General features: G+C 40.8%; 1 protein-coding gene across 4 annotated transcripts in view; it reads left to right on the top strand.

The window, feature by feature from the left end:
- Window positions 1–21666, top strand: part of PHF20 (PHD finger protein 20) — a 153219-nt gene that overhangs the window by 72474 nt on the left and 59079 nt on the right. For 2 of the 4 annotated variants that reach the window (XM_026656849.1, XM_026656847.1), the window contains exons 10-11: window positions 7125–7403; window positions 18448–18636. In XM_026656849.1, the coding sequence (XP_026512634.1) occupies window positions 7125–7403; window positions 18448–18636 (468 nt within the window). The remainder of the gene's footprint in view (window positions 1–7124; window positions 7404–18447; window positions 18637–21666) is intronic. The other 2 variants (XM_026656848.1, XM_026656850.1) reach the window with 2 other exon arrangements.

Raw genomic sequence — 21666 nt, 5'->3', positions numbered from 1 at the left:
CAAATTTAGGGCAGGCCTATTCTAGAAAGTTTTGGTAACATAACTATGTCAGTCAGGGGTGTGATTTTTGCCAGCATCACTGTGCTGCTAAAAGCTCTAGTGTAGATGCAGTTACTTGTTATAAAAGTGCTTATACTGATGTAGCTGATGCCAGTCAGGGAACTGGAATATGCTGTATCAGTGTAAGTACTTTTATATTGATACAACTGTTCCTTCACAAGGAACGTTTGCTGCTCAACTATATTGATACACCTCTACCCTGATATAACGCGACCCAATATAACACGAATTCGGATATAACGTGGTAAAGCAGCGCTCCGGGGGGGTGGGGCTGCGTGCTCCGGCGGATCAAAGCAAGTTCGATATAACGTGGTTTCACCTATAACACGGTAAATTTTTTGGCTCCCGAGGACAGCGTTATATCGGGGTAGAGGTGTATAGTTAAACTGGCAGAACTATCTAGTGGAGACTAGACCTTAGGAATCAGCTTCTTTGCTTGTAAAACCTGCACTCCAGGTCGTAACCAGGTTCCTCTCTCTCCTCTTCCGCCCTCATTTGTCTTAAAAAGGTTAATGAAAACTTCTTGGTTTTAAATATGCATTGTTCTAGCTGTATGCCTGGTTTATCTTGTGCTGACTCTGTGTCTGTCTATTCTTGTCTCTCAAACAGGGGTTGTATCTATGGAGATGAAAGCAAAAAAAGGTGCTTTGTGTGGTTTTAAAGCTGAATTGATTCATTCCATGAATGAATCATCCAAATACCTTAAATGACCAAATAGGAAAGTCTCTTCAGCTATTTGTTTTTGAGTGTCTGCAGACTGCCTTTAGTATTGTTTGCATGCTCTTAAATGGGCAATATAAGATCCTGGAAATTGGAGATGGAAATGACCTACCATCTCAGGAAAAAGAACAGGAGTACTTGTGGCACCTTAGAGACTAACAAATAGGTGCCACAAGTACTCCTGTTCTTTTTGCGGATACAGACTAACACGGCTGCTACTCTGAAACATCTCAGGAAAATGGAGCATTCTTTCCTATTATTTTCATCTATTGTTTATGCAGCTTAGTTCTAAAGTCACAAGGAATAGAATTTCCATCTCTTCCTTTTGGGAGAATATTCCAAAGTCAAGTAGAATGACTTGGCTTCATTTTTATCCTTGGCTGTGTGTGGTGTTGGTGCTGCATGTTAGTTGTGAGATTGTTGTGTAATTTGCATGCAGCACACAAAAAATCTGCATATGTGTGAACATTAACAATAACTTTTAAACATAAAACTGTTTTAAAAATTGGTGTCTTCTCTCTTACCTGCTGAGAGTTGAGTTCAAGATTCGGTTTGTGCCACAACTATCTAAAAACATGACACACTGCACTGTTTAGCATTCAAAATGTGCATCTGTTGTAATACTTTTCATTACTTGTTAGGATTTTAATATATACCTTCATGTATAGTATGTTTAACAGGGGCGAAATATTGCTTTATGGAACGTAAATTTTAAATTTCCGGAAGTTTTAGTTAAATTTTCAACAATAGTGTTGCATGTGGCTGTTTTTTTATTTTTATATAATTTCAAATTTTAAAGGATAACAGTCATATTCTGCTACTGTATTTGAATTCTTAAAAAATGATGAGGAAAAAAGATTAAAGATTACTGGTCCAGTAGATTTCCACCCTGTGGATCTCATGCTTCTGTGGGGTGACCGAACGGTTGATGGGAATTAACTCAGTCAAGAGGCATTCTAACTAATAGGATGTGAGCCAGACTGTTCATCATCTGTTCTGACAGCTAGTATCTGTTTTCTCTTCTGTCTGCGAACAGGCTCAAAATCACTCCACAGCTACTCTTGGTGCTTGGCTCCTCAAGGGCGTGCTTGATACTTAGAAGTTGGTTTCTGATTTTAAAAATGCCTCCTATGCTTTCCGTGGTTCTGCTGTGAAGTTCCTAGTGTTGTTTTCTAAGATTATGCTTGAAGTGTGCTAGTTTGGACATGCATCAAGGATTCAGTCTACATAGGACTTGTGACCACTTTTTCTAAACTTTGTAGTCATTTCATCCTTGGTTTTCAGGTAAGGAGAAGCAGCCTAGTCCCTTCAAATGCAGAAAATGTTTTCCTCCAGTTGACAGGACTGCTGCATATCCTGCAGCTGCATGGGTCATGATTCCTCCCAAGGCACCATAAAAGTTGTGAACTCAAGCCAGTGAATACGGGCAAGCATTATGCCACCTGGCTGCTCTAGAAAAGAGTAGTCAAACAAAGCTTTTGCCTCAGCCAGCGGCTTTGCACTGGAGACTGGCATTTTGACAAGTCATTAGATATAGAGAACCATTTCAGTATCTTAAAAGTTCCACTTTTAGAGTTGAAGGGCTGAATCCACCTCTTGATCTGAAGGGGGAGGCTTTAAATTGCCTCATCTCCCTAGCTCTGAAGCATGTGTTGAAGTTTGCACTGGTTGTGCACTCTGTGCTTGCATGTTAGATCTTTCAATGTGTTCTGTGTATTCCAGTTCCTCTATCGTTTTAATACTGGCACAGGTGAAGCAAATGTATGGGCTATGTGGCTCGGTTTACCCTCATAACTTTAGGTGTAATTGGTGTCTCAGATGCTGTTTGCAATGGGTCAAGTAATCTTCTATGCCCAAAGGCTGCTCAGAGCTTTGTGAACTGAGAAGAGCTCACTAAATTGAGGACTTTGACATTTTTACTCCAGACAGCAACATCTTTAGTGCAGTGGGTTCTGGAAACATTGAAGGTGCTAGAAAGAGGTACAATACGTAAGTAATGCAATCAGAGTAGTTTTCAAATCCTGGTTTCACAGGCTTAATTTTTAATAAGGCCTTGTCTATGCTACACAGTTTTGTCGGTAAAAGGCAGCTTTTGCCAACAAAACAGTGGAGGTGTACAAAACTACTTTTGGTGGCAAAACAAAACCACCTTGCCAAGAGGCATAAAGCTTTTTGTGACAAAGTTAAAATGACAAAGCATCAGTGTAGACGCCACCATTCATTATGTTGACATAACTGGCCTCTGCCAGTATCCCAGAATGCCCACCGTGACTGCTCTGCTCTGTATTTAGAACTTGGCTTCCCTGCAGGCATGTACCCCTCCCCTTTCAAAGCTCTGGGAAGCTTTGACATTTCTCAGTGTGAAGAGCTCTGTGAGCTGTACCTGCCCCCATGAGACATTACAAAGCCTTCCCAAAGCATCCTGCAGCCAGTTGTGCAGTGGGACAGCTACCCACAGTGCACTGTTCTGTGTCAATGCAAGAGCTGCTAGTGTAGATATGCTCTGCGGACACAAAGAGCATAGTGTGGACATGCAACAGCGGGTTTAATTAAAGTGGCATAACTTTTGTCAACAAAACTCTAGCGCAGACATGGCCTCAGTTTTGAAAACTGGGGAAGTTCCAGAGGAGTAGAAGAAAGCCGTGTCATACCAATTTTAAAAGAATAAACAGAATAACCCATGTAACTGAAGATTTTGTCCTCGGAAGATACATGAAGCTGTAGAATGAGTGGTCAGTGGTTGGGTGAGAGGTAGAGTTCCGAAGAGTTGATTATCTTTCTTCTATTTGTATGAAAAGTAATTTAAGGATAAACAGTTACTGACTCTCAGGAAGTCTGCATGCTTTAGCTTGCGCCCTCTATTGGTTATTACCCTAACAGCTTAGCTGAAAGTTCTAAATCAAATAGGATCCCTCACAAGCCAGAGGTTTAAGATACGTATGATTTATGGATTGGTGATCTGGGGCAGAAGGCCAGAATTATGGTAAGTAATTTTCTCTTTCAGCATTCTAGGTCATAAGAACCCCAAAATAAATGGTGGGATACATAGAGGGCTCACACTGATAGACCTCAATATTCACAAGAAATTGCTTGTTTGCAATATTGAGTTCTTCTCCTCCCCCCCCACCCCATAGTGCTCCAGAAAAAGGTGGAACCTCTGAAAGTTCATTGCTGGTATGTCCTCAGTAAAAAGTACCTTACTGTCCCCAAATTGGGTAATTCTGTTAATAGCTAGTGCATGTGACCAAGAATCACAGTAGTCAAGGTCCAGTTTTTCCTGGGCTGTTGTGGGAGAGGAGGAGCTTCCCCCTTCCACCTCTGTACCCTTTCCTTTCCTACCATCAAGCTTGGGAGAGATTGTGCTTCCTTGGGGTACAATTTCTTCCCAAGGTCTTCCTGGGTAGAACAGTCGCACACCAACTTTATATTAATTCCCATGAGCAGAGAATTCCATGTGGGCATTATCGTATGAAGGGGGAAAAGTGCCTCTATGTCGTGGTAACCTAAACTTTGTAGTTTGAAATTCAGGCATGTCTGTGTATTTCCTATTGTTGCCCTAGAGTTTGAATAGATTCCTTTGTGCCCATTGCAGTAAGCCAGGGGTTCTCAAACTGGGGGTTGGGTCCCCTCAGGGGGTCATGAGGTTATTATGTGGGGGGTCGTGAGCTGTCAGTCTCTACCCAAACCCCGCTTTGCCTCCGGCATTTATAATGGTGTTAAATATATTAAAAAAGTATTTTTAATTTATAAGGGGGCTTGCTATGTGAAAGGGGTCACCAGTACAAAAGTTTGAGAATCACTGCAGTAAGCTCTCCCTTCCTTTCTCTCTCCTGTTTCCAGCCCATCCTCAATTCCTCTGTTGCCTCCTCTTCTCCAAACTTCAGTTTATCAGATCAGTTAGAAGCTATTCTCTGTACCTTTGCAAGAATTTGTACATCTCTGTGGAAGAAAGATACACCAAGCTTGGATACAGGACACCTGACGGGGTCTAATCATGACAATTGTACAATAGTATTCCTTGTCATCTTCATATTTCTTTTGTTGAAGCCTGAGACCCTATTGGTACTCCTTGCTGCAATTGAATGTTTTCCCATCTCCATGTTACTTCTAAATTGAATCAAATTTCCTTCCACTTCCATTATATGTTTCATTCTTTATTAATACAATATTTTAGGTTTTGGGGTTGGCAGACTTTGCCATCCCAATAGCATGGCCCTGTTTAGGTTTGTTGAAATTATCAAAATGATTTGAAATCACTCACTGTCAGGAAATTCTTACTGACCCCAGGCCTAAATTTTGCCTTTCTTAATTTTTTCTTCCCCTTTCTCCTTGTTATTTCCCCCATGTACAACCCTAAAAAAATTCCTCTTCGTTCTTGTTGTTTGCTCCCAGTAAGTAAATGTAGATTGTTAAATCGCTCCACTTTTCTCTTAGGCAACCTGCTGTGTATGTATAAGCTCTCCTACTTTCCCCAGGAATCAGTCTGTCTAGCACTATTGAGTACTTCTGTTGCTTTTCTCTTTGAACTCCTTCAGGTTTGTCAGTTTCTTTCAGACAGAGTAGTACCCCAAACTGAATGCATTTCAGATGCAGTCGCACCAGAACAGTTTACTTTCCTGCTCCATGATGCCTCTGTGTATTTAGCCCTAAATTGCATTGGCCATTTTTGTTATCTTGTATTAAAAATATTTATGAAAATTGCTATTTGCTCTTATGCCTAGCTCATCTTGGCAATACGGCTTCCTAGCTTCCTCCCTCCAAGTGACTGCTGTCAGTTTTTTTTCAGATTATTTCCCCCCACTCTTTTCTGACCACGTTTGTTATCTCTCATGGCTTTGTATTAATTCTGTGTCCTTGTTGGTGTTTTCAACTCCTCCCAATTTAATGTGATTTTTTTTTCATTAACAGGCTACTTACTTCCATTTCCAGTTCTTTGAACTTGCTAGCTCTGGGTCCTTCCAGATACTTCCCCTCCCCTAACTCGAGATATCATGATTTAATATCCTTTTGTGGAGTTTTTTGTGATAAAGTATTTGTTTTATCCAAATGATTTACTAAAATCTAAATACGCAACATGAACTGCAGTGCCTTTATTCACTAACTTTGCGCTTCTGTTTAAAAAGAAACAAAAACAAACCTACAACATTGTCCCTAGAAAAAATTATTCTTTACAAACTCATGTTATTTTTCATATTATTCCATTAGCCTCTAGATATTTAGTGATTTATCTTACTAGTGATGCAAGTTAGATTTATGTGATGGTTATTGCCGGGATCATTCTTCTCTTTTTTTTAAATTGTTCTATGTTGGCGTTTCTCCAATTTTCTGGTAATCTTCCCATTTGAACAATTTTTTTAGGTATAGTTGTCAGCACCCCAGGAAGTTCAGACTGTTTTTTTTTTTTGTTTTTTTTTTGTTATTCAAAATGTTTCTTTCAAGAATACAGTAATTCCCATCAAAAACATAAGTGAAATGTTTGGAACCTTAGAAGAGGTATGAATAAATCTATTTAGTTCATCTTCTGGCCAATGTAGCAATGTTCTGTAGACTATATTCTCTTATTCCAGGCCAGTTTGAAGACTTGAACAAAGTTTTTTCTAGCAGCGCTATTGAGAAATGAATATGTTGTCTAATAAATCTCTGAGTAGGAAATGTTTCTTAAAATTCATCCTAAGTATGCCTTTGCTTAATGTCATGCCTTCACGTTTACTGAACTTTTTAAAGTTCTTTTGTTAATAAATCTAATTTACTTGAAGGACAGCTCTGACTTTTCCCTTACTGTAGCAGCACTCCACAGCTCTTAACTTTAACAGATATTTATAGTTGGATCTGACATCAGGAAATCCTGATGCCCAATCAGTTATATGTTAGTAAGCAAAAAATGTTTCTCTTGACCAGTGCTCTCTAATATAAGATACTAATGTTTAAAGAAGCTTGATAGAATGTGCTATTATTGTTTTAAGTGAAACATGTAGTGTTCATGCTGCTTCCATAGTGGACAGCATCACTGTACTACTGTTGTGCTACAGGCTTCAGTTAAGCAAAATCTCTATAATATAATATATTATGTTCCCTATTACAATAGCAATTGGTTAATAAACATTTTTATGGAGATTTTAGTAGTAGTTACATCAAACCACAGTAAGGAAAACAGTCTCAGGTTAGTCCCTGTCTAGGCTGTTGATCTCAAAAGCCGCTAATAGCAACAATACTTCTTGTTTCATAGCTAATATAGTATTTTATGTTTAAATACATGTTAGTTTCTTAATTTTTTTTAAGTTTAGAGAATCATATGATAAATATAGCAAAAGCATGGGGGATTCTTATTTGTTTTGTCCTTACAGTAACAAAAACTTTTAAGAGAACACATGATTTTATTGCTTCAAAAGCTGCGACTGTTGACCAAGATCACAAGTTTAGATGCAAGCTCTTGGACTGTTCAAAATCATTCCGCAAAGCCAAGTTGCTACATTATCATATGAAATATTTTCATGGAGTGGAGAAGGCACCAGAACCACAGCAGAGTCCAGTACAAAGAAATATTCAAACACGAGGTTTTTTGGCTTCTGAAAAAGCCAAACAAAGAAGTTTAAACAGAAGGCGGACTACCTCTGGTTCATTGTGTAAGTATGTTGGCTATCTCTTCATTTTTAAGGAGCATTCTAGTATCTAGAATGAAAAGGAAAATTAGTGGAAAACATTTCAGTTACATGATAGATATTAGGCAAAGAAGGGTCCTTTGGGTTCATCTTCTTATTCTTCTATGTATCTCCCTGAATTGAGAAATCTTATTTAGAAACATAAATACAAATGGTATAATGTAACAATATCATTTCGAGATTAGAGAAGATGACAAAACTCACTCTGAGCTGATTCCCTCCTCCAGAAACTGACCAAGTTACTTAATTAACTGATTTATCCTAGCAGCTTCTTATGCTCCCCTTCAGCAATTTATTCCACTATTAAACCTTTGTGTGTTTAAAAAAGAAAAAATTCACCTGAAATACTGGAATCCTTTCATTTTATTTTTGCTTGGCAATGTCCTTCCTCCTCAAACAATACTCTCAGAAGAGGAAAGGACAAGAGAAGTTCTTCCATCAACCAGTCTAAACATCTAACTCATTTCTTTCTCACTCTTTCACTCTCCTCATTCAGAAGAAGGGATAAAAGTAACTAAAAGTCCAATCTCACTTGTGATTTTTGTGATTCTTGTTAGAGTTCCATCAGCAGCTTAAAAGCAAGCAATTTAAGCCGCTGGTGAAACTCTGACAAGAATCCTGTTATGCATGACTACAGGTGTAGGAGTTGAGTTCCTGTGAAAGAATTTTGTATAATTTACTTGAGTAGAAGAGGGGGGAAAATCAGGGCATGGGAAAATGCAGGATTCTCATTAGGTGACACCCACCTGTACTCTTCAAAACAGAATCTTATTGGTTGTCTTCTGCTTTACATTTTTGTTGTTTGCTGTGCCTTCCTTCAACACTGTGCTCACTAGAATTATGCATGATATTCTAGATAAAATCTTCCTAGTGTCTTATGTAATGCCAGAGTAATATTTTAGATTTCTATTCTGTATTCTCGTGTCTTACAACCTTGTTGTTTGAAACAGATATTCTGATTTTACTTTAGTGGGCTATTTTTTTTTTCCTGTATTTTTAGTTCCATTTAAACAGACGTTTTTATGGATTTTCTTCTGCTCTTAGCCCGTATTTGTAAAATAATTTTTTCAAAATATATCTTCTTGTGCCACATTATAGTGCATAGGGATAAAGACAAGGCTACAGTGTTTACCTAAATTCTCAATTTCTTGGCTTTTCTTAGTTTAAAATCTCAAACTTTAATGTTGCATTAACATTTTGTATAAATAATTATTTTATACAATTAAATAATATAACCTGCAAAATTTTTGTGTAACTAATTAAAAAGTAGTAGCTAGTTATTTTCAGCCAGAATTAAAGCAAGATGTATATAGCTTTAAACACACCCCTACTATGATCTCTAGTTTATCTTAATGTATTATCCTTGCAAAGACAATGGTTCCTCATTTGAGAGGCTACCTCTCCTGTTCATATACCACTTACCTACCTGAAAGTAGTTTTTAATATCCTACAAAACTAAAAATCCTACATTCCAAGTAGTTTTACAGTTTGCCCCCCCTCCCCCCCAAAAAAATATTTAAAATAAATTGGACTAAAAGTGTAGGCAGAATTTTTCTTAAATGAGTTAGTGGGGAATGCGTTTAACTACCCGCTATAGTTTTACTATACATAACATTTAAATCAAGCTAAATAAGTATTGGCAGAAAAAATATTGTGGAGAACTGCTAATGCTTAAGAGAATGATCGAGATGGGCTTCTTCTCCTTCCTGTCTTGTCTGTGTCTGTGATTGTTCCTACTTTATATGATCTGGTTCTGAGCTGCATTTCTAGTTCTTTTAATAATTTCATCTATAGAAATTCTAGTCTACTTTTTGTAATATCACTTGCTTCCTCCTTGGTCATCCTAGCCTCTGAGAACTTGATGTCCTCTCATGTTATTCTTGAGGGAAGGTAAAGGCCATATCTTGTGTATCCAAATGCCTGAGGAATGAAAACTTCAGTGCTACTGCATAGTTTGATCTGAACTAGAATTTATACCTCTGAGTAAAGGACCAATTTATTTTAACACAAGCTATTTTAAATCCTTTCCATGACAGCTGTCCTGATACCAGAAATAATATAAAAATGAAGTGTTATTTTAAAATAGGATACATTCTGAGGCTTACTCATCCTGCATTTCAGCTTCTCATATTGTCCTATTTTGTGCTTCACATTACAAACGTTCAAACTCCCTTTTCATTACCTGTCTTAATTTGTCTGCTACTAAAGATTTTTTTTCATGTTGAATGCTATGCAGTTTTAGAAAAACTCATTTGGACCAATTGTATTTTTAGTGATTATATTTTGAAGTTTCTGTATTGCAGTGCAGGAACTCATAGCCTTTTAAGGGCTTCTGGTAGTGCTTTATTGAATTAAGCTGGCAAAACAGACCATTTTTCATTCAGAGGTTTTGAATCTTTATTCAGTTCTTCACGTGCTTTTCAGGCACAAAAGTCCGTTTTTGTTTGTTTGTTTTGTTTTTGTTTTTTAAAAAGCAAAACTGCTGTAATTCTGCCATAGTGGGAGAAGCAGGCCACAAAAAGACCATTTAGGGGAACTCAATCTCTGCATGCTAGGGAGCAATACAGAGGCAATTTTTGTGGGGTGTTTGTGGCCAGTGAATTTACTCTATACAGATTCACTTCATCCTTGCATAGTATCTGTGTTGGTGCAGCTGCATTGGTGATCTGCCACTAGCTTCAGGTTGAAGTGGAAGGAAATTTATTTCTGAGTCTCCACTCTCTCAACCTTGTGGAGATGAAAGAAAATGTAGGTGTAATATTGATTACTGTTTCTGTGGGGGACCTTCTCTGGTGGAGAACCTTCTGTTAAGGGTGAGTTCAAATAATAACCATGGCAGATATCCCTTTAGCAGTATGAAGCCAGCGGGGTGGAAGGGAGGTAATGAAGCCCCAAATCTTTTTTGGAAGACCAACAGTCCAAGGGGTGTGGAGGCAGAACTGGAATATAGTCTTTCAGCTTAACCCTCTCCTGTGGATTTTACTGTAGGTGGTGGAACGAACCCTTGGTTTTTAAATAATGCACTGCTTGGGCTGAAAAAGGTCTCATAGGCTTTGCACACACTTTCCATAAAGAAGATTTAAGAATTGAGTCTTGAAAGGGAATGAAACGTTTTATGTTTTTCTTTACACACACTGCAGATAACTAATAGCAGTTATAGCTGCATTGACTTCAGTGGAATTACGCAGGGAATGAATTGGCTGACAAGAAGCCTAGGATACCAGCATAACGAAATTTGGCACTGATCTTGCAAACACTAATGTACTTGCATAACTTTGTGCATGTGAGTAGTCCCATTGAAGTCAATGAAGACTAGTCTTGTATAAATGTGTGCAGGATGAGAATTTGTGGAGTTTTGGGTAAGAGAGGCGTGATCTGTGAGCTATAAGGAGAGTTTATTCAAAAGAATTTGGAGGAGAAAGAAAAAAATCTTGGAGTCATTGTGGATAGTTCTCTGAAAACATCCACTCAATGTGCAGCAGCAGTCAAAAAAAGCTAACAGAGTGTTGGGAATCATTACGAAAGGGATAGATAATAAGACAGAAAATATCCTATTGCCTCTATATAAATCCATAGTACGCCCATGTCTTGAATACTGCATGCAGATATGGTCACCCCATCTCAAAAAAGATATATTGGAATTGGAAAGGTACAGAAAAAGGCAACAAAAATGATTAGGATACGGAATAGCTTCCATATGAGGAGAGATTAAAAAGACTGGGACTTTCATCTTAGAAAAGAGACAACTAAGAGGGGATATGATAGACATCTATAAAATCTGATGTACAGAAAGTAAATAAGTATGTCACATAACATTGGGCCTAACAGTGGATGCATATTTACCATCTTCCCACAAGACACTCTTTTGGAAGGTTATGGATAAAGCCTCTAGAAGGATTAGTCACTCGCATTTTGGATTTGTTGATGATCTCTCCCATCTGCTGAAAGCCAGGCAAAAACTTTATACTGTGGTTGACGCTGCTAGAGAGCATCTTGAAAGGAGATTCGCTTTTCACACCCTGGTTCTAAAATAATGATAGGCATGGATGCCTACAATCTGGGGGTTGGGACAAGGTATCTGGGAAATTTTCACTGTCTATGATCTTTGGAGACCTCAGGAGAAGAGACTCCATGTAAACTAGCTAGAACTGAGGCTCATCAGGCTGGTTCTCACATTCCTTCTTTCACACATCAGAGGGCAGACAATGCAGATGTTCAGACAGTGTGTTTGCAATGTATTACCTGAACAAATAAGGGGAATTCGGTTACCTCTGTGTAACTGACAATCCACCTGTGAAATGATGCATTATTAATAATGTAGTTAGGTGAGGTAATAACTTTTTTGAACCAACTTCTGTTGATGAGAGAGACTTATACAGAGCTCTACTTTGGATCTGGGAACTGTACTAAGAGTACATTTCTAATATCAATGTCTCTCCAATATCCTGTGACTAACAGGGCTACAACAACACTACATACACCTTGAGACAAAACTCAGCAACCCTTCTGATATTTGACTTTCTTTGCTACAAATCAGAAAGTGTCCAAGGTTCGGCTCAAAAATAGGCTACCGAGGGAAAGAACTCCTTCACACCTGTCCTTCATTTCCCTTCTTTCCAGAGTACTGACAAAGATTCAGTAAGACAGAGCAGTGGTGATTCTAATGCTACCAACCTGGCCATGGGAGACCTGATTCTCAGACCTTTTGGCCCTGACAAAGATTGTCCAATCAGTCTTCCCTGAGTCAAGTCTTGTCACAGTAGAATGCCAGGGTGGAACGTCAAGGCTGTCAGTCCCTGCACCTTTTACCACGGCTGCTAGGTTTCTAGAGCAGAGGGTTTTGTGCTTTTCTGTGGAGATCAAAGCAGGTCTGAGATAACTTGTGTGCTGCCAGATGGAACCAGTTTGAAATGCATGCTCAAGCCAGAGTCCTAGACTGTGGTGGTGGTTTTTTTTTTTTTTGGTGGTTCCTGCTGTCTTGACTTCCTTTCTCATGTTTCTAATGTCTTCACAGCTATCTCTGGCTACTTTATGTTTGTTTACTGTTTATTTAGCTACAGTTTCTGTTTGTGTCCATGTGAAGAGTCATGGAGTTTGCTCATCTCCTAGTGTAACAATTTTTAAAGACTTTAAACTTCTACCTCCTGCTCAGTGGCCTAATGATCCTTGAGAGTTGAATTTGGCATTAAGCAAGCATATAGATGGGCCCTTTGTGCCATGGGGATTTTAGATCTCTGTGAAAGTTTATTCTTCTTGGCTGCCACGTTGTCCAGGAGGGTCTTGGTGTTGCAGGCTCTGCTAGCCAGCCTACTTGACACCACAGTCCAAAATCACCAGGTGGTACTTAGTGTGTCAGTATCTCTCCTGGTCTCTTTCCCAAAGCCCCAAAATAATACTAGGAGAAGAGCTGGTTATCTGTTACTTAAACATGACTAAGCCATTCAGAAAATTAAACAGGCTATTTGTGCCATTTATAATTAAAATGAACAGCTAGACAGCTAAAGGATGGCTAGTGGATAAGACTATGCATCAGGTCATGTTATGAATTAGAGTGTTCCTATACCTAAATGTCTAAAAGCTAACTCACCTAGGGGCACAGCAGCTTCAGTGGCATATATCTGCAATAAGAACATAGTAACAACTGCTATACTGGGTCAGACCAGTGGCCAGTAGCAGAATTTCTGGGAGAATGAACAGAGAAGGGCAATTTTCCTCTCCTGGCTTCTGGCAATGAGAAGTTTAGGGTCACCCCAAGCATGGTGTGCATCCTTGACCATCTTGGCTAAAGTTCATGGAGGCTATCTAGTTCTCTTTTGAATACAGTACCTCTAGTCGTCACATCCCATGACAATGAGATCCACAGGTTAATTGTGTTTGGTGTGAAAAAATACTTTTGTCTTAAATCTGCTGCCTATTAACTTCATCACATGACTCCTGGTTTAGCATTGTGGGAAAGAGTAAATAACATTTCTTCTCAAGTGGTGTCCCTATGGGTTCCCCACTTCAGGTGCACTCACACCTCTTATGCTTTTAATCTGAGATTTTTGGTAGTAGTGTCTGTTCGACCTGTGCATGTGGCTTCCTCATGCCCTGCTTCAAGGCTATATAAGGCTATGTGGGTGAACTGCCTGCAGTTCCCTCAACTGCCTTGGCCTGAGACAAGCATTAGTGTGCCTTACTATTTGAAGTTGACAGTTGAGTCTAGTTACCTTTCTTCATTCCATTACTTATTTATTTTAGGTTGCTGTATTTTATTTAGGTGTTTAGGGGGAGCCTTGCTCAATCCCTTTCCCCTTTAAGGGAGGTGGGAATCTTTCCCTTCTAGCTACTGTTGCCTTGCGATATGCCAGGCTCTCTGGGCTTTTGGGAGGTTCTCGGGAGACTTTCCTGATCAGCAGTGGGTATTCTCGTTTATCTGTAGCTTGGAATAATCTTATCCTGTATGTCCATTTGCTGTGCTTTTAAAGGCAGGGCAAGGAAAAATTGGGTTTTAAAACTGAGATGCTTAATGATGGAGCGTTCCCTCCAGCCACCCTCATCCTCAGTTCCCAGCCAGGAGATCTCCCCCCCCCCCCCCCCCCCCCCCCCCCCCCCCGATCCTTACCCCCTACAGAAGTCTGTGTGAACACATGTCCCTGTCAACTGTGGCACATTCACCTGAGTCTATCTGAGGTAAATTCACAGAGAAGTTATATAGAAAGAGGATCCATTCTCTGCAGAAGAAGTCTACCTCAGAAAAACCTCTGTTCCTGCAAAGCAAGACTGCTGTGGAGTCATCTCATCCCACTTTGGGTATGGCTGAGGCTCCAGATGCTCTTGGTACTAATCCTGTGTCCATGGCTCTGGACTCATCTGAGAAAAAGGGCAACAAGCATGCCTCAATACCAAGACCACCTGTACTGCAGAAACAGGACACTGCATAAATAAAGCATTCCACCTCTAATAGAAGGGTACCCACAACTCCTTAGGTAACATCTTCATCAGAGTCAACCACTAAGACTGCTTCAGTACAGGGAAGACACCACATTTCACATAGGGTCTTGACCCCTCCCAAGGCATCATCGTCAGTACCAAATACTTTGGCCAGAAGGGACTTGCTGGAATAACATATACCCTTGGTACTGACTACAGAACGGGGCCCCATTCTTCAAATCCACCCTGTACTGCAGGAGTTCAGATTCCTTAAGACTTACTTGTTTTGGAGGAACCAGAGTCAGCCTTATTAGTGGGTACTGAAAGGTTATTGGTAACGAAACAGTCTCCGAGGTAGGGCCTTTCCCCAGTACTGCTTGATCCTCAAAGACTTTCAGAGTGTGCTGAAGCTGCCCCTGTTGAGGAGGAGGAATTATCCTCTAAGGCCACGTCTACACTACCCGCCAGATCGGCGTGTAGTAATCGATCTATCGGGGATCGATTTATCGCGTCTCGTCTAGATGCGATAAATCGATCCCCGAATTGATGCCCGTACTCCACCTCGACAGGAGGAGTAAGCGGAGTCGACGGGGGAGCCACGGTAGTCGACTTGCCGCTGTGAGGACGCCAGGTAAGTCGAACTAAGCATAGCTGAAGTTGCGTATCTTAGATGGACACTCCCCTCCCCCCCCCAGTGTAGACCAGCCCTAATTTGAATGTCTCAGTCCAAGATTCCCCTACTCTTCAGACAAGGGTTTTCCCTTCTGATGCTTTTGAAAAGGTGGGGTGGAGAGGGGCCAGGGAGAGTTGCATCAGAGATGGGCCTGTGTTCACCCTATCTGCTTAAAGCCTTTTGGACACCCCCAATCCCTAGTGACCGTACTGGGATCCTTGAACTGCGTATTGACAGCAGTTTTCTCATGCCCCTAATCTTTCTTGTGGGGAACAGTTGGAGTAGAGGAGTGTCTTCTCTTCCCCCACCCCCACCCCCCAAATCTATCCCCCTCCTCTACCTCAGCTGCAAGAATCATTTGAGGAGCAGGAGGCCAGGATAGATAAAGAGGCTACTCCGCAAACAAATATTTCTTCATCTTCCCCAGATGAGGTGGTAATGCTTGCCTAATCAATTATGGCTGATGATTTTAGACACCTCCACAAGTTAATTAAGGATATTGCAGATTCCCTACAGCTCCCTCTGAAGGGCTCAGGAAGTCTCAGCATAAGCTCCTGGATATCCTTCAATGGACTCCCTCTATCTGAGCCGCCCTGCCTACTAATGAGGCCCTGTTGGATCCTGCCAAACCCATGTGGCAGACCTCTGCAATGATACTGCCAGCATATAAACAGGGCGATAAGAAATATTGCTTCCTAGCTATTGACTCTGAATTTTTGCAGACCCATCTAGCACCAAACTCCCTGGTTGTGGAGATGGTGAATGAGCCACAAATGTGGCAGGCAACACCACACGAAGGCCATGCCATATAATGACCAAAAACGCCTTGATCTCTTCGGCAGAAAAACTTGCTCATCTGTGACTCCTCAACTTAGGACTGTAAATTATCAAGCTGTCATGTTGAAGTACAATCACTCAAATTATGCCAATTTCAACACCTGGATTCGGTATCTGCCGGTTGATTAGCGTGAGCTGTTTCAAGCTGTTATCAATGAGGCTAGAATATTGCTACAAGCCTGGTTGGATTCAGTCCCCACTGATCTGTCTCTACAGCAGCAGGCATGCATAGGGCATCCTGGCTGTCTGAATTCCCAGAGGAGGTCCAAAACATGGTTGAGGACCTTTCCTTTCAGTGGCCTCAAGCTCTTCACTGAATCCACTGATGAATCCCTGCATACTCTTAATCCCAGAGCCACATTGAGATCCTTTGGGATTTACATGCTTACAAACAAACAAATTTAGTAGTTCCCAAACAGCTCAAAGATCCCACCCTGCTTCATTCTCAGAATTCCAGAGACCTTATGAATCACCCAGAAAGAAGTCAAGGTTCTAGAGGAAAAGACTGCTTGCTCTATTTGCATCCGCTGCTAAGCCTTCATCATCATCTAAGCATCCGTTTTGATGGGCTGGTCAAGGGCCCGGAACAGCCTCACAGTTTGATTTTGTGTCCATACCATTCTACCCATCATGCACCTGTTGGAGACCGTCCCTCGCACTTTCTGTCCACATGGGAGAGAATCATATCGGACAATTGAGTGCTGGAGGTTATAAGATTGGAGTACGCTATCCATTTTACCTCCTTCTCTTCTAGCACCCTCCCCCCTTTCCTGTTCCTCCTCAGGGACTCGTCTTATGAATAACTCATAAAGCAAGAAGTCAATTCCCTTCTGTGAATAAATGCTATAGAACCAGTTCCAGTTCAGCATGGAGGGAGGGAAGAACGGAGAGTGGAGGCTGATTTTAGATCTAAGACTTCTAAACAGTTTTTTGAAGTCACAAAAATTCAGGTTGGTATCTCTCACAGCTGTTGTTCTGTCATTAGAACTGAGGAGAGGGGTTGGTTTTCGCCCTTTGAACTTCAGGATTCTTTTTTTTTTCTTTTGTATCACAGTTCACCCATTTCACAGATGTTTCCTGTTTTTTTTCAGCTGTGCCATTGTAAGGTGTGTAGTGTAGATATAGCCTAAGTCTTTTAGGAAATCACCCTGACTGTTTGTAACTATTGCAGATAGGTCTAACAGTTTGACGATTTCCACCCAGAGACTCTCCAGGTGGATTTCTGATTATATTATATTGTGTTATGAATCAGCAGACACAGTCTCATTCTATCATGCTGGCCCATTCCACAACAGCTCTTTCTGTAACAGTGGCATTACTCAAGAATTCTTCCTATTCTGGACGTCTGCCACTTGGACCTCCATGCCTTTTCCAAGCATTACGCTGTGGTCCAGACTTCTAGATCAGATGCTGCTGTTGGAAATGTTGTGTTGTCTTCAGTCTCTGATTCGACTCCTAAGCACCTCCTGCTCCAGCTGAGGGTGCTGCTCTGTAGTCACCTGAAGTGGAGCACCTATAGACGCAGTACTCTGAGAACGAGAGGTTACTCACCTTGTGCAGTAACTGGAGTTCTTCAAAATGAGTCCCCCTATGAGTGCTCCATTGCCTGCCTGCCTTCCTCTCTGCTTCAGGGTTTCCTCTGTGGCTTTTGCAGTATAGAGGGAACTGAGGGCAGTTTGCCTATGCAACCCTTTATAGCCTCAGAGCGGGCACAAGGAAGTGTAGGGTGCATGCATGGGCCAAAGAGGTTTGAGCAACCTGAAGTGGAGCCACTCATCTCAAAGAACTCAAGTTACTGCCCACAGTGAGTAACCTCTTCTTCTCTCTTCACTTTTTCCACAGAGTTAATGATTTTATAGACCTCTATCATATCCCCCATCAGTCATCTTTTTTTCTGACCTGAACAACCCTAATCTTTTTCGTCTCCCCTCACATGGAAGCCATTCTGTACCCTTCATAATCTTTGTTGCCCTGTGTAGAATCTTTTCCTGTTCCACTATACCCTTTTTGAGATGTGTCCTTTGAAATCTGTAGGGCTACTATATGCAACTTTTGTTCACATCTTTGTGAATCAGTATTCTCTTTGAGGGCAGAGGGTGGCTTTTGAAGAGCAGTGCTTCAGATACTATTAAATTAAAAGAACCCCTCAGCCTGGTCATTGTTAGTTTGCTACAGTGGCACTTTGTGGAAGAAGTGTTATACTATTTATCAATAAGAATTCTTGTATCTGAATTGGTTGCCTCCACAGAGCCGTATTCACCTCCCTTCTCCTTTCTGCTTCAAAGCCTGAGTACTTCTGGAGGTAGAGTTTCTGATGAATGACTGGTGGGCAATGTATTTATATCCTCTGTATATGGAAAGCTGTGATTGATTGTTATGCATACCCTCCAACCGCTGTTAACTGCTGCTTATAAGCAGCTCTGTGGTCACATGGTTAGGCATATAAATCCTACAGTGTAGCTCTGTGGAGGCAATGCGTTCAAACAACCAGAATTATTGCTGGCAAGTACCTCCTTTTCATGGTTCTAGGTAGACTTTTGAAACAAAAATATTAAAGCATGCAACTCGTTTTTATTCTCTTTATAGATGCTCCTCTTCACATAGCCCTAAGGACTACACCACATAGAGATGAGAAAATAGAAAAGAGAAGAACTTCCGCTCCTTCCTCAGTAAATACATTAAAGGCTCACCAACCTTCCCTTAGAGAGCAAAGCAAAGAGAACCATATAGACAGATCACACAAGAAACATCAAGAAAGGGAAAGAACTGAAAATGGTATGGCTTCTAAACTGGTCTAACATGGGATTATGTTGGGGAACTTCAATGCAATATAAGGAATTTGTTATAAATGTTGATACACGATTCTTTAGCCTACCTTTGTCCCCTACCAGATACTTTTTGTAATCTTGAAGAGAACATTAAGCAGTATTATTCGGTGTTTCTTAGTTGTTTCATATATTCTTAAATAGGAGCTCTTCATCACAAAGCACTTTCCTCTGCTGAATTCTGCCTGGAAATCCTAATAATATGCTTGTGAAACTCCATTCCTTTCCTAAGAAATCATTTGTGGTATCACAAATTGTCAGTTATTTTAAGATCTAATGGGCAGTTAAGATAAGCAGTGAGAGAGGACTTAACCTTGAACACCGATGTATTTGGTAATTAGCAAATGTGTCAAGAATACATGTGAATGATAAATTATGGTTTGTCAGATTTAATGGATAAAGGTTAGTTTCCCAAAATATAGTCTATATTCCTCAATGTGAAAGTTCCTCTTCCACTGTGTAGCTGTGTGAAAATGTTAAGACAAACACCCTATCACCTGTGGGTGAACACTTCACAAAACGATCACTCTTTCTGACCTATCAGTCCTCATCCTCAAAGGAAACCTGCACAATATATTAAAAAGACAAGCCTTGAAGCTTAAACTCCTAACACTGTTTCTCCCATCGACATAGCTACAGCATCTCATGGAGGTGGATTAAAACTATAATGAGGGGAGAAGCTCTCCCATCGGCTTAGTAGCATCTTCTCTAAAACATTACAGCAGTGTGCATGCACTGGTGCAGCTCCGCCACTGTAGCACTGTATGTGAAGATGAGCCCCTACACCTGAAGAAGAGCTCTGCATGGCTTGAAAGCTTGTCCCTCTGACCATCAGAAGTTGGTCCAATAAAAGATATTACCTTACCCTCCTGTGGTCTAAATTAGCTGTTACCACTCAAAAGAGAGACCTTGGAGTCATTGTGGAGAGTTCTCTGAAAATATCCATTCATTGTGCAGCAGCAGTCAAAAAAGCTAACAATGTTAGGAACTATTAGGAAAAGGATAGATAATGAAGGCAGAAAATATTATAATGCCACTATAGAAATCCATGGTACCTTGAATACTGCATACAGAACTGGATTCTGCTTGTTTTTGTAATCAGAGAAGTCCAGATGGTCAAGTCTGCTCCTCCTTGACCTAATTTGGAGGTATCAGAATTGTGGATTGTGAACTTTCTCAGCTCTTAGTTGATGGAATGGGGATGTTGAATCACTTCTCCCAGTTGTTTCTCGGGTATTTGAGGTAGATAGGTTTAAAAGACTTTTAAAAACGTGTATAAAAAATGGTATCCCTTCTCAGTGAAATTTTACTTGCATGTTGTCTATCATTATCCCATTAGTTCTTCAGCTGTCCATCGTGTTCCAGAAAGAAAAAGAAAAAAATGAATCCTGAATTTCTTACCTAGTTAAAAAAAATAAAAAAATCGATCTTTATATCTTGTAAGGAAGGGAAAAAAAGTCAGAGCTAATTTTTTTATTTACAGCATTTAAAAGTGAATATTGCTGACCTCATCTTAAAAAATATTTTACTGTGTCCCTATGATTTATAACTTTTTAAAGAAATAATATTCTCACTAGTAAATATCTTTTTGGTGACAGGACTGTCCTATTTCATGGATATACAGTGCCAGCACAATGGGGCCCCCTTTCCAGACTAGTGTCCAGAGCCCCATTGTAATATAAATTCACTAGCAACAAATACTCAACCACACAACACAAAGATTAAAAATAAAAGTACAGTCGGTCTTATTTTCCACACCACAACCTTAACACTACCTGTTTTTGTTCACAGTGGCCTAAAGGAAGAATCCGTCAGGGGCAACATGTTTGGAGGTCAACTGGTGGTGGTGAAGAACAGTGATAGGGAAACTATAAAGTGTTAAATGTTTAAAAGATTCTTATTTTAAAGAATCCCTCAGGACAATCACATTACATCTCACTTAGTCTTAGGTCAGGTCTACACTACAGACTTGTATAGGTATAACTACGTCGCTCAGGGGTGTGAAAAATCTGCACCCCCTGAGCAATGTAGTTCTGTTGACCTAATCCTCTGGTGTAGACAGCACTATGTCGACAGGAGCACTTCTCCTGTCGACAGAGCTACCACCTTGTGCAGGTGAATTAACTAGGTCGACGGGAGAAGGTCTCCTGCCAGCATAGTAGTGTCTTCACAAAAGGGCTACAGCAGTGCAGCTGCAGTGCTGTACGTGAAGAGAAACCTTTATTGTCCGGGGTGATGTCCAGTGACCCTTTGCTTGTACTTCCTGGATAGATGTTGTTGCACTGAACATGGCAAGGATCCGTGGGAGTGTATGAATAGGAGAACATATCTGGTATGTGGGAGGGATGGGCACAAAGAAAATGGCAGATTTTCTTTGAAAGTGGTAAGAGTCTGATATATTCCCAATGCCGATTGCCATCTCCACAGGGGCAGAGTTAAGGTTGGGGAGATTGAGATGATTTTTTTTTTTTTCCTGTTCCCTGGTATGGCAGAATCATAGAAGCAGAAGAAACCAGGTTTCAAATTTGTGTTTCCTGCCAGGCTCTCTTCTCAAGATCTGATGACCATATGCTGTGCTGCAAGTGCCTGGGAGAGGGGTTGTTCTTCCTATAGGTGTTTGTTCTGCTGGACCTCTACTCCCAGAGCCTGCAAAGATAGGGAGACTGACTGACTTGCAGCTCTTCCTCCTCAAGGAGGCTCTTGAGGCCAGACCCTCTGGATCCTAAGAGTCCTTAGATCTAGTCTCTGCCCCTGTGGCTTCCAGTGATTCCAGTGGACTGAAGGGCTCCAAGAAGCTGCAGCCCCCAGTGGGGGCAGTGCTAGATCCTATGACTCCCTCAGTCAAGCCCCCACAGTTACAAATGTCTGAACTGAGGGCCGTGCAGTTGGATCCAGTTGCCCTGGTTCTGCAGAAGAGGTTGAAAGATGGTTCAGCCACTCTCTCTGGTGCCGTACCTTGTGCCTTCTAACTCTATAATCA

The sequence above is a fragment of the Terrapene carolina genome, unplaced genomic scaffold, assembly GCF_002925995.2.
Source record: "Terrapene carolina triunguis isolate 2854851 unplaced genomic scaffold, T_m_triunguis-2.0 Scaffold233, whole genome shotgun sequence".
NCBI classification, from domain to species: Eukaryota; Metazoa; Chordata; order Testudines; family Emydidae; genus Terrapene; species Terrapene triunguis.
The sequence above is the reverse complement of the archived record's forward strand: the minus strand, read 5'-3'. Positions and strand labels throughout refer to the sequence as shown.